Source organism: Pseudophryne corroboree, chromosome 4 (assembly GCF_028390025.1).
Source record: "Pseudophryne corroboree isolate aPseCor3 chromosome 4, aPseCor3.hap2, whole genome shotgun sequence".
In the NCBI taxonomy this organism is placed as follows: Eukaryota; Metazoa; Chordata; class Amphibia; order Anura; family Myobatrachidae; genus Pseudophryne; species Pseudophryne corroboree.
Genome location: NC_086447.1, coordinates 312,005,447 through 312,020,119, shown reverse-complemented (window position 1 = coordinate 312,020,119; position 14,673 = coordinate 312,005,447). Strand labels below are relative to the sequence as shown.

General features: G+C 45.5%; 1 protein-coding gene across 1 annotated transcript in view; it reads left to right on the top strand.

Moving 5' to 3' along the window:
- Positions 1-14,673, top strand: part of ZMAT3 (zinc finger matrin-type 3) — a 119,502-nt gene that overhangs the window by 84,058 nt on the left and 20,771 nt on the right. Inside the window, exon 2 of the mRNA XM_063916301.1 lies at positions 8,534-8,877. Within this exon, the coding sequence (XP_063772371.1) occupies positions 8,605-8,877 (273 nt within the window). The 5' untranslated portion in view covers positions 8,534-8,604. The remainder of the gene's footprint in view (positions 1-8,533; positions 8,878-14,673) is intronic.

The following is a 14,673-nucleotide window of genomic DNA, read 5'->3' as shown; positions in this document are numbered from 1 at the left end:
CTGTGAACAATCTAGTTAATCTTCACAAATTAGTGAAGAGGCTAGGGGAGAGGGTTCAGAGTCCCACTGGTTAGGGTCTCTTAATACTATGATATCAGATATATCTTCCCAGCTCACTGCTAATTTGCAGAAGACTCAGCTACTGCAACAAGCTGTTGCAGATTAAGCTGCTAGGGCAGATGCATAGCCTCCCTCTCTCATGCAGGTCCCCAGAAACGTGGTTTACTTGCACTACTATCTGATACAGATGATGATATACAAGATGATGGGTATAATCTGGATCCCGTTAGTGGGGATCCCGATTCTACTCAGGGTATTGAACCCCTCAATTTGGCTATAAGGAATGTATTAAAGCTCCCTCAAGAGGACGCTGCATCACAGCAGTTGTTTTTCTTTGTACAAAACAAGCCCAATGTCACTTTCCCTGATTCTCCAGAGTTAGATGACTTATTCAAACAGGCCTGGAAAAATCCAGACAAAAAAACTCCAAGTGTCCAAAAAGTTTTTGCACACTTTCCCTTAAAGTAGAAAATTTTGGGAGGAACCCCCATGGCGTGGATGTCTGTCTCTCGCCTGTCTAAGAAGGTGGTGCTGCCTGCCCTGGGCTCTTTTACCATGAAGGATTCCGGGAATCGGAAGATAGAGGCTACCCTAAAGTCTATATACACTGCAGCGGGATTCTCACAAAGACCGGATATTGCTGGTTGCTGGATGACCCATGCTATTCATTCTTGGGCCATTCAAATTCAGGGGGGTCTCTCGGGGGATATGCCCTTTGTTACTATGTTAACCCTACTGAAGCACATTCCTTGAATCCTTATTTGAGGAGTTCAAGTTCAAAATGGAATACCTGCGAGCAGTGATTGCGGGCCTGGAAGAACAGGAATTTCTGGTCTCCTTGGATACCAAGGATGCCTATCTCCATATTCCGATTTGGCCTCCTCATCAGGTGTACTTGCAGTTTGCCCTGCTGAACAGTCACTTCGAATTCCAGGCACTGCCCTTTGGCCTGTCAACAGCCCCGAGGGTATTCACGAAGGTGATGGCGGAGATGATGCTTCAACTCCAGGTCCAGGGTATCAGTGTGGTCGCTTATATGGTCGATCTTCTGATAAAGGCGTGATCCAGGGAGCTTTTGTTGCTCCATATCGACTGCACCATCCGTCTTTTGTCTGACCATGGGTGGATCCTCAACTTACAGAAGTCCCACCTGGAGCCAACTCAGAGGCTCCTCTTCCTGGGGATGCTGCAGGATACTGTGGCCCAGAAGGTGTTTCTGCCAGAGGACAATGCGAAAACATTTCAGGAGATGGTCCGCATGGTGCTCCGACCTACTCGAGTGTCCATACATCTCTGCATAAGATTGGTGAGAAAGATGGTTGCCTCATACAAGGCAATCCAGTATGGGAGGTTCCATGCCAGAACGTTTCAGTTGGATCTCCTGAGCAAGTGGTCCGGATCGCATCTCCAGATGCACCAGATGATTCAGCTGTCACATCGGGCCAGGATTTCCCTCCTGTGGTGGCTACAATCCCCCAATTTCCAGGAGGGCATGAGTTTTGGGATTCAGGATTGAACCATCCTCCTGACGGATGCGAGTCTGAGAGGATGGGGAGCTATCACTAAAGGGGCTTAGTTCCACTGCAGGTGGTCAGCCAATCAACATTCTGGAACTTCGGGCAATGCTCTACTTCAAGCCTCTCCTACTCAAGGATCATGCAGTCCAGGTACAGTCGGACAACGCCACGGCAGTGGCATATATCAATCGACAAGGAGGGATAAAAAGCAGACCTTGCATGCGAGAGGTGTCAAAGATACTCCTCTGGGTGGAAAGAAATGCAAGAGCCATGTCAGCAATCTTCATTCCGAGTGTGGACAACTGGGAGGCGGACTTCCTGAGTCGTCACGATCTCCACCCGGGGGAGTGGGGGCTCCACCATATTGTGTTCCAGCAGATCATCGTCCGGTGGGGTTGCCCACAAATAGACATGATGGCTTCTCGTCTCAACAAGAAACTTCCCTGGTATTGCTCAAGGACCAGGGACCCTCAGGCAAGGGCAGTGGACGCACTGGCGTCGCCTTGGCCGTACCGGCTGGTATACCTGTTTCCTCCAATCCCATTGGTCCCAAGAGTGCTAAAGCGAATCAGGAATCAAGGTGTCCAGGCAATTCTGATTGCCCCGGATTGGCCTCGGAAGGCATGGTATGCGGATCCTCTGGACATGTTCGTTGAAGACCCTTGGCTTCTACCCGGACTTACGTTGACTTCGATTGATGGCATGGAGGTTGAGCGGAACATCCTAGCTTACAAGGGCCTTTCCAAGAAGGTTATTGCAACCATGGTTCAGGCCAGGAAACCTGTGACGTCAAAACACTGTCATCAAATCTGGAGGAGATATGTCTCTTGGTGCGAGGAATGCACGTATCCGCCTGCAGAGTTTCACTTGGGACGTTTCCTGCAGACTGGTGTGGATAAGGGCTTGCGTCTGGGTTCCATTAAGGTTCAGATTTCAGCTCTCTCCATTTTCTTTCAGAAGAAATTGGCAGTGTTGCCAGAAGTTCAGACCTTCTTGCAAGGGGGGGTACTCCACATATACGACCTCCCTTTACGCCGCCTACGGCGCCCTGGGATCTGGATATAGTGTTGAAATTTCTACAGTCCTCCTGGTTTGAACCTCTGATGACGGTAGAAGACAAGTACCTCGCGTGGAAGATGGTGATGTTACTGGCCCTGGCTTCTGGTCGACGTGTTTCAGAATTGGGGGCATTATCGTGTAAAAGTCCCTACTTGGTCTTTTACCAACGACAGAGCGGAGCTCCGGACTAGACAGCAGTTCTTGCTGAAGGTTGTCTCCGCGTTTCATCTGAATCAACCTAATGTGGTTCCGTCCAGTTCTGACGCTTCTGCTCCTCCAGAGGCATTGGATGCTGTGCGGGCCTTGAAGATCTATATCAAGCGCACAGTTCGGGTCAGAAAAACGGATTCCTTGTTCGTGCTCTATGATGCGCAGAAAAAGGGTTGCCCTGCTTCAAAGCAGTCAATTGCTCGTTGGATTAGGCTTACTATCCAACAGGCCTATGTGTCGGCAGCCTTACCTGTTCCTAAGTCTTTAAAAGCCCACTCTACAAGATCAGTGGGCTCTTGCTGGGCGGCTGCCTGTGGAGTCTCGGCCTTGCAACTATGCTGAGCTGCTACCTGGTCGGGAAACAACACTTTTTTTTGTGAAGTTTTACAAAGAGGATACCCTGGCCAAAGAGGATACCCAGTTTGGGCAGGCGGTGCTGCAGCAGTCTCCGCACTTTCCCGCCCGTTCTGGAAGCTTTGGGACGTCCCCATCGTACTAGTTTCCCCCAATATTCCTTATGGATGCTAGAGAAAATAGGATTTTAATACCTACCGGTAAATCTCTTTCTCGTAGTCCATAAGGGATATTGGGCGCCCACCTCAGTGTGTGGACTTTTCTGCAGGTTCGTGTTCTATAGTTACCTGTTAAGTTGTTGTTGTTGTTGTTGTTGTTGTTACCAGCCGTTTCTGGTTGTTGTATGTTAGTGGTGTGCTGGTGTGTAAATCTCACCACCCTTTCTGTTATCATGTTTTCTTCTCTCATATATGTCCTTTCTCCTTCGGGCACGTTTTTACCTATAACTGCCTGTGAGAGAGGCCATAGAGGGAAGGAGCCAGCACACCCAGTTGAAGAAATTTAAAGTGCACTGTCTCCTTTGGGCCCCATCGTACTAGTTTTCCCCAGTATCCCTTATGGACTACGAGAAAAGGATTTACTGGTAGGTATTAAAATCCTATTTTAAAGTCAGATCGGCATTGCCGAAAACGGGCCAAAAACCTGTCTAAAATGGCCGCAAATCTGACAAAACACATGGATCCTCGGCTAATCCGCACAAGTCGGAAAAAGGGCAACTGACTTGAATAGGTTGAATCCAGATTCGACCTAAAAAGTCGAAAAATTCAATTTTTCCGACTTGTCGAATCAATTGAATAGACCCCAGAAATGTTAAACCAAGGTTTTTTTAAATTTTTATATACACTGCTCAAAAAAATAAAGGGAACACTTAACCTAGATCTGAATGAATGAAATATTCTTATTAAATACTTTGTTCTTTACATAGTTGAATGTGCCGACAACAAAATCACACAAAAATTATCAATGGAAATCAAATTTATTAACCCATGGAAGTCTGGATTTGGAGTCACACTCAAAATTAAAGTGGAAAATAACACACTACAGGCTGATCCAACTTTGATGTAATGTCCTTAAAACAAAACAAGTCAAAATGAGGCTGAGTAGTGTGTATGGCCTCCATGTGCCTGTATGACCTCCCTACAACGCCTGGGCATGCTCCTGATGAGGTGGCGGATGGTCTCCTGAGGGATCTCCTCCCAGACCTGGACTAAAGCATCTGCCAACTCCTGGAAGTCTGTGGTGCAATGTTGCATTGGTGGATGGAGCGAGACAGGATGTCCCAGATGTGCTCAATTGGATTCAGGTCTGGGGAACTGGCGGGCCAGTCCATAGCATCAATGCCTTCGTCTTGCAGGAACTGCTGACACACTCCAGCCACATGAGGTCTAGCATTGTCTTGCATTAGGAGGAACCCAGGGCCAACCGCACCAGCATATGGTCTCACAAGGGGTCTGAGGATCTCATCTCGGTACCTAATGGCAGTCAGGCTACCTCTGGCGAGCACATGGAGGGCTGTGCGGCCCCCCAAAGAAATGCCACCCCACACCATTACTGACCCACTGCCATACCGGTCATGCTGAAGGATGTTGCAGGCAGCAGAACGTTCTCCTTGGCGTCTCCAGACTCTGTCACGTCTGTCACATGCGCTCAGTGAGAACCTGCTTTCATCTGTGAAGAGCACAGGGCGCCAGTGACGAATTTGCCAATCTTGGTGTTCTCTGGCAAATGCCAAACGTCCTGCACGGTGTTGGGCTGTAAGCACAACCCCCACCTGTGGACGTCGGGCCACGTCGGGCCTCATGGAGTCTGTTTCTGATCGTTTGAGTAGACACTGCACATTTGTGGCTTGCTGGAGGTCATTTTGCAGGGCTCTGGCAGTGCTCCTCCTGTTCCTCCTTGCACAAAGGCGGAGGTAGCGGTACTCCTGCTGGGTTGTTGCCCTCCTACGGCCTCCTCCACGACTCCCGATGTACTGGCCTGTCTCCTGGTAGCGCCTCCATGCTCTGGACACTACACTGACAGACACAGCAAACCTTCTTGCCACAGCTCGCATTGATGTGCCATCCTGGATGAGCTGCACTACCTGAGCCACTTGTATGGGTTGTAGACTCCGTCTCATGCTACCACTAGAGTGAAAGCACCGCCAGCTTTCAAAAGTGACCAAACCATCAGCCAGAAAGCATAGGAGCTGAGAAGTGGTCTGTGGTCATCACCTGCAGAACAACTCCTTTATTGGGGGTGTCTTTCTAATTGCCTCTAATTTCCACCTGTTGTCTATTCCATTTGCACAACAGCATGTGAAATTGATTGTCAATCAGTGTTGCTTCCTAAGTGGACAGTTTGATTTCACAGAAGTGTGATTGACTTGGAGTTACATTGTGTTGGCTCATAAGTATACATACCCTAGCAGAATTTGTGATTTTCTGGCCATTTGTCAGAGAATATGAATGATAACTCACAAACCTTTTTTTCACTCATGGTTAGTGGTTGGGTGAAGCAATTTATTGTCAAACAACTTTGTTTACTCTTTTTAAATCATAATGACAACAGAAACTACTTAATACTATGTATTGCCCCCTTTAACATCAGTGACAGCTTGAAGTCTTTTGTGGTAGTTGTGGATGAGGCTTTTTATTTTCTCAGATGGTAAAGCTGCCCATTCTTCTTGGCAAAAAGCCTCAAATTCCTTTAAATTCTTGGGCTGACTTGCATGAACTGCCCGTTTGAGATCTCCCCAGAGTGGCTCAATGATATTGAGGTCAGAAGACTGAGATGGCCACTCTAGAACCTTCACTTTAATGTAACGTTTATGGTTGTGGCCAAAAAGTTCAATTTTGGTCTCATCACTCCAAATGACTTTGTTCCAGAAGTTTTGAGGCTTGTCTCTGTGCTGTTTGGAGTATTGTAAGCGGGACGCTTTGTGGCATTTGCTTAGTAATGGCTTTCTTCTGGCGACTCGACCATGCATCCCATTTTTCTTCAAATGCCTCCTTATTGTGCATCTTGAAACAACCACACCACTTTTTTTCCAGAGAGTCCTGTATTTCTGCTGAAGTTATTTGTACATTTTTCTTTGCATCCTGAACAATTTTCCTGGAAGTTGTGGATGAAATTTTTATTGGTCTACCTGACCGTGATTTGGTTTCCACAGAAACACTCATTTTCCACTTCTTAATTAGAGTTTGAACACTGCTGATTGGCATTCTCAATTGCTTGGATATCTTTTTGTATCCCTTTCCTGTTTTATACAGTTCAATTACCTTTTCCCGCAGATCCTTTGACAATTCTTTTGCTTTCCCCATGACTCAGAATCCAGACACATCAGTGCAGCACTGGATGAAAGATGCAAGGGTCTTTCAGGAGTCCAGAAACTCACTGACCTTTTATACACACACACTGATTACAAGCAAACAGATCACAGGTGAGGATGGTTACCTTTAGTAGCCATTCAAATCCGTTTGTGTCAACTTGTGTGCATGTTATCAGGCCAAAATCTCCAGGGTATGTAAACTTTTGATCAGGGTCATTTGGGTAGTTTCTGTTGTCATTATGATTTAAAAAGAGTAAACACAGTTGTTTGACAATAAATGGCTTCACCCAACCACTAACCATGAGTGAAAGAAAAGATATCATTCATATTCTCTGACAAATGGCCAGAAAATCACAAATTCTGCTAGGGTATGTAAACTTATGAGCACAACTATCTATCTATCTATCTATCTATCTATCTATCTATCTATCTATCTATCTATCTATCTATCTATATATATCTTCTTAACCTGATTTAAACATAAAAACAACAAAATATGACCGTTGCTGGCATTTTTGGGGGAAACAAATATTAGCCACTTAAGTGAATGCTAAGTTTTAAACCAGTATAGTGTTTAAAGTCTTGAACTTATAATATAAGTGCCTTCTAAGGTAAATAAGCCGGTTTTGGCAAAAGCACCTGTGGGAATTATAAATCCATACTCCTGAAAGATTTTGCAATATAAATATACAGTAGCTTGCATAGACAGCTTCATAGGCCCCCTAAGGTCAGATGGTTAACCTTCTTATGAACCTTACCAGTCATGAAACTCATTTAAGTTTATTGATTGTTTTGGTATTACCATCAGTATTTTATGCTTGACTGTTCAGTATTTTCCTTACATTCCATTTCAAGGCTGTATTATAATATAATTGTCTCTGCATGTGGATCCTTATTGTTTAACAATACAATATACATATAGTTTCTTCCTCTTTTTTTTGTTTGTGGTCCTTGTTTTAGTTTTTAATGTGTGCTGGAGCTGTCCATTACATGACTTGCTTAGTTGTATCATTATTGGTTGGACTATATTCTATTTGTTGGCAATGTTATTACCTATTTGTACTGTCTTCTTCTTTTTTTTATATCCTTTTTATGTGTCTTGCTGCTGTTTGAAACGTTTGAATAAATATCAAAACCCCCCAAAAATTGTGTGTTACTATTCGTAAGTAATATACAAAGACATTGTGACACAACTAGATTACAGATAATATTTGCTATTTGCCAGTAATGTATCTGGATGGCATAATTACAATAACCAATTATGGTGCAGATGTATTAAGCCTGGAGAAGTGATGAAGAAGTGATAAGTGGAATGTGACAACGCACCAGCCAATCAGCTCCTGTCATTTTTCAAACCCGTAATGATTGGCTGTTGCGTTATCACCTTCCACTTATCACTGCTTTATCACTTCATCAGGATTAATACATCTACCCCATATTCTTTGTCCTCCTTGTGCTGTCACTTTTTATATAATCTAGATAATGTGTAAAAATGTTAAAAGTGTTAATATCATTTTTAATTGTCAATTATTTACAAAGATGGACTGTTTCCCGGGTGTGGTATGGTATGCTGGCGGTCGGGCTCCCGGCGACCAGCATACCGGCGCCGGGAGCCCGACCGCCGGCTTACCGACAGTGTGGCGAGTGCAAATGAGCCCCTTGCGGGCTCGCCACGCTGCGGGCACGGTGGCGCGCCACGCTATTTTATTCTCCCTCCAGGGGGGTCATGGACCCCCACGAGGGAGAATAAGTGTCGGTATGCTGGCTGTCGGGATTCCGGCAGCCGGCATACTGAAGACCACCCCTGTTTCCCACCTTGGGAAGAAATCAGGGTTCCATTGACCAGTATTGTTGCCTACACACTCACAAGCAAAACCTTTGCGTGAGAATAAAACATCTTTACGAAGGACATAAATTTAAATAAATAAATGTTGTGATCATTAAATGAGAAACCGGTGATTTTAATAGAAATGTGAACTAAGCATCTATTTATTTATTTTAATAACCACTCTTCTACATTTAGAGCACTTCAGTATCCTGTGGAACTTGCGATCCATTCTTCGTCCAGCGCTGACTTTGTAGTGATCCGGGCAAATGATTGTGTTGCAACATGCCAGGCCTCCATCTCACCCAGAGCAGTCTGCTTTTCCATCCCCCATTGGAATGGGCAAAAAGCAAATAGTACTTCCTGTGCAGCCTCACTCACAGACAAAATTAGCCCTTGCATGCCAAGCAACGTCCCTGGATGTCACACAGGATGAAATTGTGGAACAAGATCCGTCCTTGGAAGATCTGTGTAAACCTCTTTCTTGTAAGCTGTGTAATGTCACCCTAAATTCTGCACAGCAAGCTCAGGCACACTATCAGGTGAGGATGCTGGGTTGTTTGCTTTACAAGCTGTTTCTTTCTTCCAAAGATAAACTCAGAAGTCCTAGAAACGTGGACAGCATTCTATACGTGTAGTCTGACTGAACATCAATTTTTACGGTGGCATTTTGTGACCACTGCCATCGCCTGTTTTGCCTTACACCCTATAGAGGTGTGCTGACATTGCAGCCAGTCAGAATATAATTTTCATATTTCACATCCAATAAATGGTCATATTTCACATCTAATAAATGCAAACATCTAGTTGGTTGATTTAGGGTGGGTACACACTGATAGATATATCTGCAGATCAATTGATCTGCAGATATATCTATAGACGGATTCATCAGGGACTGACGTCATGAACTGGACGCCCACCCAGTTTAGCTGTCAGTCACCGCCGGCTGCCGCAGTTTGTGTACGGGCAGTCGGTTGTTTGCTCGTACACACACACAGCGGTGTGCCAATATATCGGTCTATATATTGGCTGTCGGCTATGCTGCGGGGCCAACGCGATATGTCTGTGAATGACGGAGTTCACAGACATATCGTCCGTGCACACTGTCCAACGGACCCGCGATATACCGGCCATTCAATAGAACAGCTGATATATCAGTCAGTGTGTACCCACCTTTAGGACAATGCATTTACCCATGCTCCATTTCTTAAACCCCCATCCCCATTGTGCTGAAGGTGAAAGAAGTGCAGTTTTAAGATTCAGCAAATGAGAATAAAATCATGCAATGTGTTAGTTTTCCATCCTGTCTTCTTTAACACAGCACATATTGCCATGGTTTTGTTGCTGTTAAGTAGGATTTTCTTTTGTTAGGTTTTCATATGAAAAACAGTTCATATATACAGCTTTGTGGCATTTTTTTGACATGTGGGGCGGGATGCAATGGCGGCCGTGCAGGATGCCTGCCTAATTTGAATGTTATTTTAAAGGGGCAATCACTTACAAGGCAAAAGCATGCCTTGTAAGTGATTGCCCCTTTAAAAAAACGTCAAAGTACGGCCATCATCCCGCATGGCCGCCAAACTCGTACAGCATTACATCCCGCCCATGGTCTTGGGAGATTCAATTCTGCCCAATGCCTACGAAGTGCATCACAAAGCCGATGATGCGAAGGCACTTTGTGACCAGTAACTCATAGAGATGCTGTGGAAAAATAGTAATGATGGCTACCTTAATATATGGTGATGTGTGCAGTAGAACCAACCTGGTTTTGTCTTTTAACTCTAGCAGCTAAATCGACTAAATCACGGCGGTGCCTGCAACTTGCCTATAGCTCATCCACGTCTATCTGTCTGCTTTTGTATGTATGTATTATTATTCCTTATGTTAACTTGCTTATATAGAATTACAGCGCCCTTACAATGCTCCAGTTAAGATTTCCCAAGTGGCACAATAGGGATCTAGAAATGTGTATTCAACAACTTTACTGCTGAGCGTTTTCTCATCCTTTTTTTTTCTTTTTTCTCTTGCGTCCTAGAGGATGCTGGGGACTCCGTAAGGACCATGGGGAATAGACGGGCTCCGCAGGAGACATGGGCACTAAAAAGAACTTTAGATATGGGTGTGCACTGGCTCCTCCCTCTATGCCCCTCCTCCAGACCTCAGTTTGATACTGTGCCCAGAGGAGACTGGGTGCACTACAGGGAGCTCTCCTGAGTTTCCTGAAAGAAAGAATTTTTGTTAGGTTTTTTATTTTCAGGGAGCCTGCTGGCAATAGGCTCCCTGCATCGAGGGACTGAGGAGAGAGAAGCAGACCTACTTAAATGCTAAGCTCTGCTTCTTAGGCTACTGGACACCATTAGCTCCAGAGGGAGTCGGAACGCAGGTCTCTCCTAGCTGTTCGTCCCGGAGCCGTGCCGCCGTCCTCCTCACAGAGCCGGAAGATAGAAGCCGGGTGAGTATAAGAAGATAGAAGACTTCAGAGGCGGCAGAAGACTTCAGATCATCACTGAGGCAACGCGCAGCGGTAACTCTGCGCGCCATTGCTCCCACCCAAAACACACACGGCAGGCACTGTAAGGATGCAGGGCGCAGGGGGGGCGCCCTGGGCAGCAATTTACACCTCTGGGACTGGTAAAACTAGGTATATTAGCTCTGCGGGCTGTATATGGGTATCCCCCGCCAGTTTTTGAATGGATTCGAGCGGGACCGAAGCCCCCCTGCTGAACACGGTGACAGAGGGGTTTAAAGAAGGGGGGGGGGGGGGCACATAATTTGTCGCAATCAAGATATATATATATATATATATATATATATATATAGTCCAAAAGAAAGATACGGCACTCCAGGACTAATATAACATGCCTAAAGGCAGCAGAAAATAAAGCTGACGGCGCAGCCTGTTATGTCAACGTTTCATTTAATTTCTTAAATTTCGTCAGGACAGTATCAAATACAAAACAAAACCGCTTACCTTAAATACATACACCACATACAGATTAATCCACGCAGCACGTGCGGGTCCTGGACGGGGACTAGTGACGTCACGGTCAAGCGACGTGCGCCCTCCGGCGCCGTTGTCATAGTAACCCGTCTGAGTTAGCCGCACCAGTGCTGAGAGTATAAAAACAAATCATAATCAAAAAACACACATAAACACAATCCAGACATGTGTCTAACACCTTAAAGGAAAAAAATATAAATCAAATCCACAATATGATGAGAGCTGAGCATAACATAATTATGTGGATAACCAGTATAAACTAATACCTTAAAGTTATCCCAATAATTGTATATATAAAGAGACCAAGCGGTCCCAATTCTCTTATGGTAAACACATAATGGGGATATCCCCCAATATAGATCAGAACTCATGAATATGATAGAAGTGCAAGTTCCCACTAGTACCAGATAACTATTAAGGAACTACAGAAGGCCACCAACCCTACAAGGTATATTGAAAATACAATAACTGGAGATATATATATATATAAGACACAAAGCTTCAGAGAATTTCTCATGATGTCAAAACAGGAAAAAATTACAAAAAACAACCTAAATTATTGGATTCATTAAGCCCATAAGGGGCCAAGGTCCGTAGTTCGAAGATCCAACGGGCTTCCTTGCGTAATAACACTGCTCCTCGATCCCCCCCTCGGATGTCACAGGGAACATGGGCAATGATTTTGTGTCGCAAACTGGCCAGGGGGTGCTTGGCCTCACGGAAATGTCGGGCTACCGGCTGTTCTTGATGGGTACCCTCCAGTGCCGAACGGATGGCTTGGCGATGTAATGCCATTCTTTCCTTAAATTGGCGGATGGTCTTGCCGATGTAGAGTAGTCCACATGGACACTTAATGTAATAGATTACAAATGTACTTTCACAGGACAAGATATGTTTAATGCGAATTTGCTTGCCCGAATGTGGATGACTAAAAGTAGAACCACATTCCATGGATCTACAGGTGGTGCAGCCCAAGCACTTGTAGCACCCCGGTTGTCGTGATAAGAAAGTCCTTTGAGTGGTATTTTCCATATGAGAGGTGTCATTTCTGACTAAAATATCACGGAGATTACGTTTGCGTTTATAGCTGGGCATAAGCTTGCAATGTTTGATGGATTTAAGGTCAGGGTCAGCGGTAAGTACGGGCCATAAACTTTTACCCATCTGCATATTTTGCTGGTTGAAAGGATGATATTCCTGTACGAATGGTATTCTGTTGTCATTTTTATGGCTTGATGTCTTAATAGCAAGAAGTTCTTGTCTCGGAATATTTAGCACTTGCTCCTTAATTGTTCGTAGTTGAGTAACATCGTACCCCCGGACCACAAAGTCCTGTATCATCATGTCTATGCGCTTTTCCGCCTTCGCAAGAGTGTCACAAGTGCGAACAGCTCGTAAGAACTGTGATTTCGGTAAGCTACCTGTAACGAAGCCCGGGTGTTGGCTAAAAAAAGGCGCTATCTGGGAATTTTGGTTTCCAAAGTTATTAGCGCTGGGTGTGTGCTGGCATACTCTCTCTCTGTCTCTCCTAAGGGCCTTGTGGGGGACCTGTCTCCAGATTAGAGAATTCCCTGTGTGTGTGGGGTGTCGGTACGCGTGTGTCGGCATGTCTGAAGCGGAAGGCTCTTCTAGGGAGGAGGTAGAGCAAATGAGTGTGGTGTCTCCGTCGGCAACGCCGACACCTGACTGGATGGATATGTGGAATGTTTTAAATGCAAATGTGAATTTATTACACAAGAGGTTGGACAAAGCAGAGTCCAGGGAATGTAATTTTACTATGTCGCAGGGGCCTTCTGGGTCTCAAAAGCGCCCACTATCCCAGGTTGTAGACACGGATACCGACACGGATTCTGACTCCAGTGTCGACTATGAAGATGCGAAGTTACAGCCAAAATTGGCTAAAAGTATTCATTATATGATTATTGCAATAAAAGAGGTGTTGCATATCACAGATGACCCCTCTGTCCCTGACACGAGGGTGTGCATGTATAAGGAAAAGAAACCTGAGGTAACCTTTCCCCCTTCTCATGAGCTGAACGAGTAATTTGAAAAGGCTTGGGAATCTTCGGACAAAAAACTGCAGATTCCCAAAAGGATTCTTATGGCGTATCCTTTCCCGGCTAAGGACAGGATACGGTGGGAATCCTCCCCAAGGGTGGACAAAGCGTTGACACGTTTATCCAAAAAGGTAGCGCTGCCATCTCAAGATACCGCAACCCTCAAGGATCCTGCTGATCGCAGACAGGAGACTACCTTGAAGTCAATTTACACACATACTGGTACATTACTCAGACCAGCGATAGCGTCGGCTTGGGTTTGTAGCGCTGTAGCAGCGTGGACAGATACCTTATCTGCTGATATAGATACGCTGGATAAGGAAACCATTTTATTGACCCTGGGTCATATTAAGGATGCTGTCCTATATATGAGAGATGCTCAGAGAGACGTTGGCCTACTGGGGTCCAGAGCCAACTCTATGGCGATTTCTGCTAGACGAGCCCTATGGACCCGACAATGGACGGGTGATGCCGACTCGAAGAGGCATATGGAGGTTTTGCCTTAAAAGGGTGAGGAATTGTTTGGGGAAGGTCTCACGGACCTGGTTTCCACAGCTACTGCAGGTAAATCAACTTTTCTGCCTTATGTTTCCTCACAACCTAAGAAAACGCCACATTATCAGATGCAGTCCTTTCGATCGCATAAACCCAAGAGAGTACGGGGATCTTCCTTTCTTGCCAGAGATAAGGGCAGGGGGAAAAAGCTGCCAACTACAGCTAGTTCCCAGGAGCAGAAGTCCTCCCCGGCCTCTACAAAATACACCGCATGACGCTGGGGCTCCGCTGAGGGAATCCGCCCCAGTAGGGGCACGTCTTCGACTTTTCAGCCACGTCTGGGTTCACTCACAGGTAGATCCCTGGGCAATAGAAATTGTTTCCCAGGGTTACAAGCTGGAATTCGAAGAGGTGCCTCCTCGCCGTTTTTTCAAATCGGCCCTACCGGCTTCTTCCCCAGAGAGGGAGATAGCTTTAAATGCAATTCAAAAATTGTCTTCAACAAGTGGTGGTCAAGGTTCCCCTGCTTCAGCAGGGGATGGGGTATTACTCAACCCTGTTTGTGGTCCCGAAACCGGACGGTTCGGTCAGACCCATTTTAAATTTAAAATCCTTAAACCTATACTTAAAAAGGTTCAAGTTCACGATGGAATCGCTCAGGGCGGTCATAGCCAGCCTGGAAGGGGGGGATTATATGGTGTCCCTGGACATAAAGGATGCATACCTTCATGTCCCCATATATCCGCCTCATCAGGCGTTCCTGAGATTTGCTGTACAGGATTGTC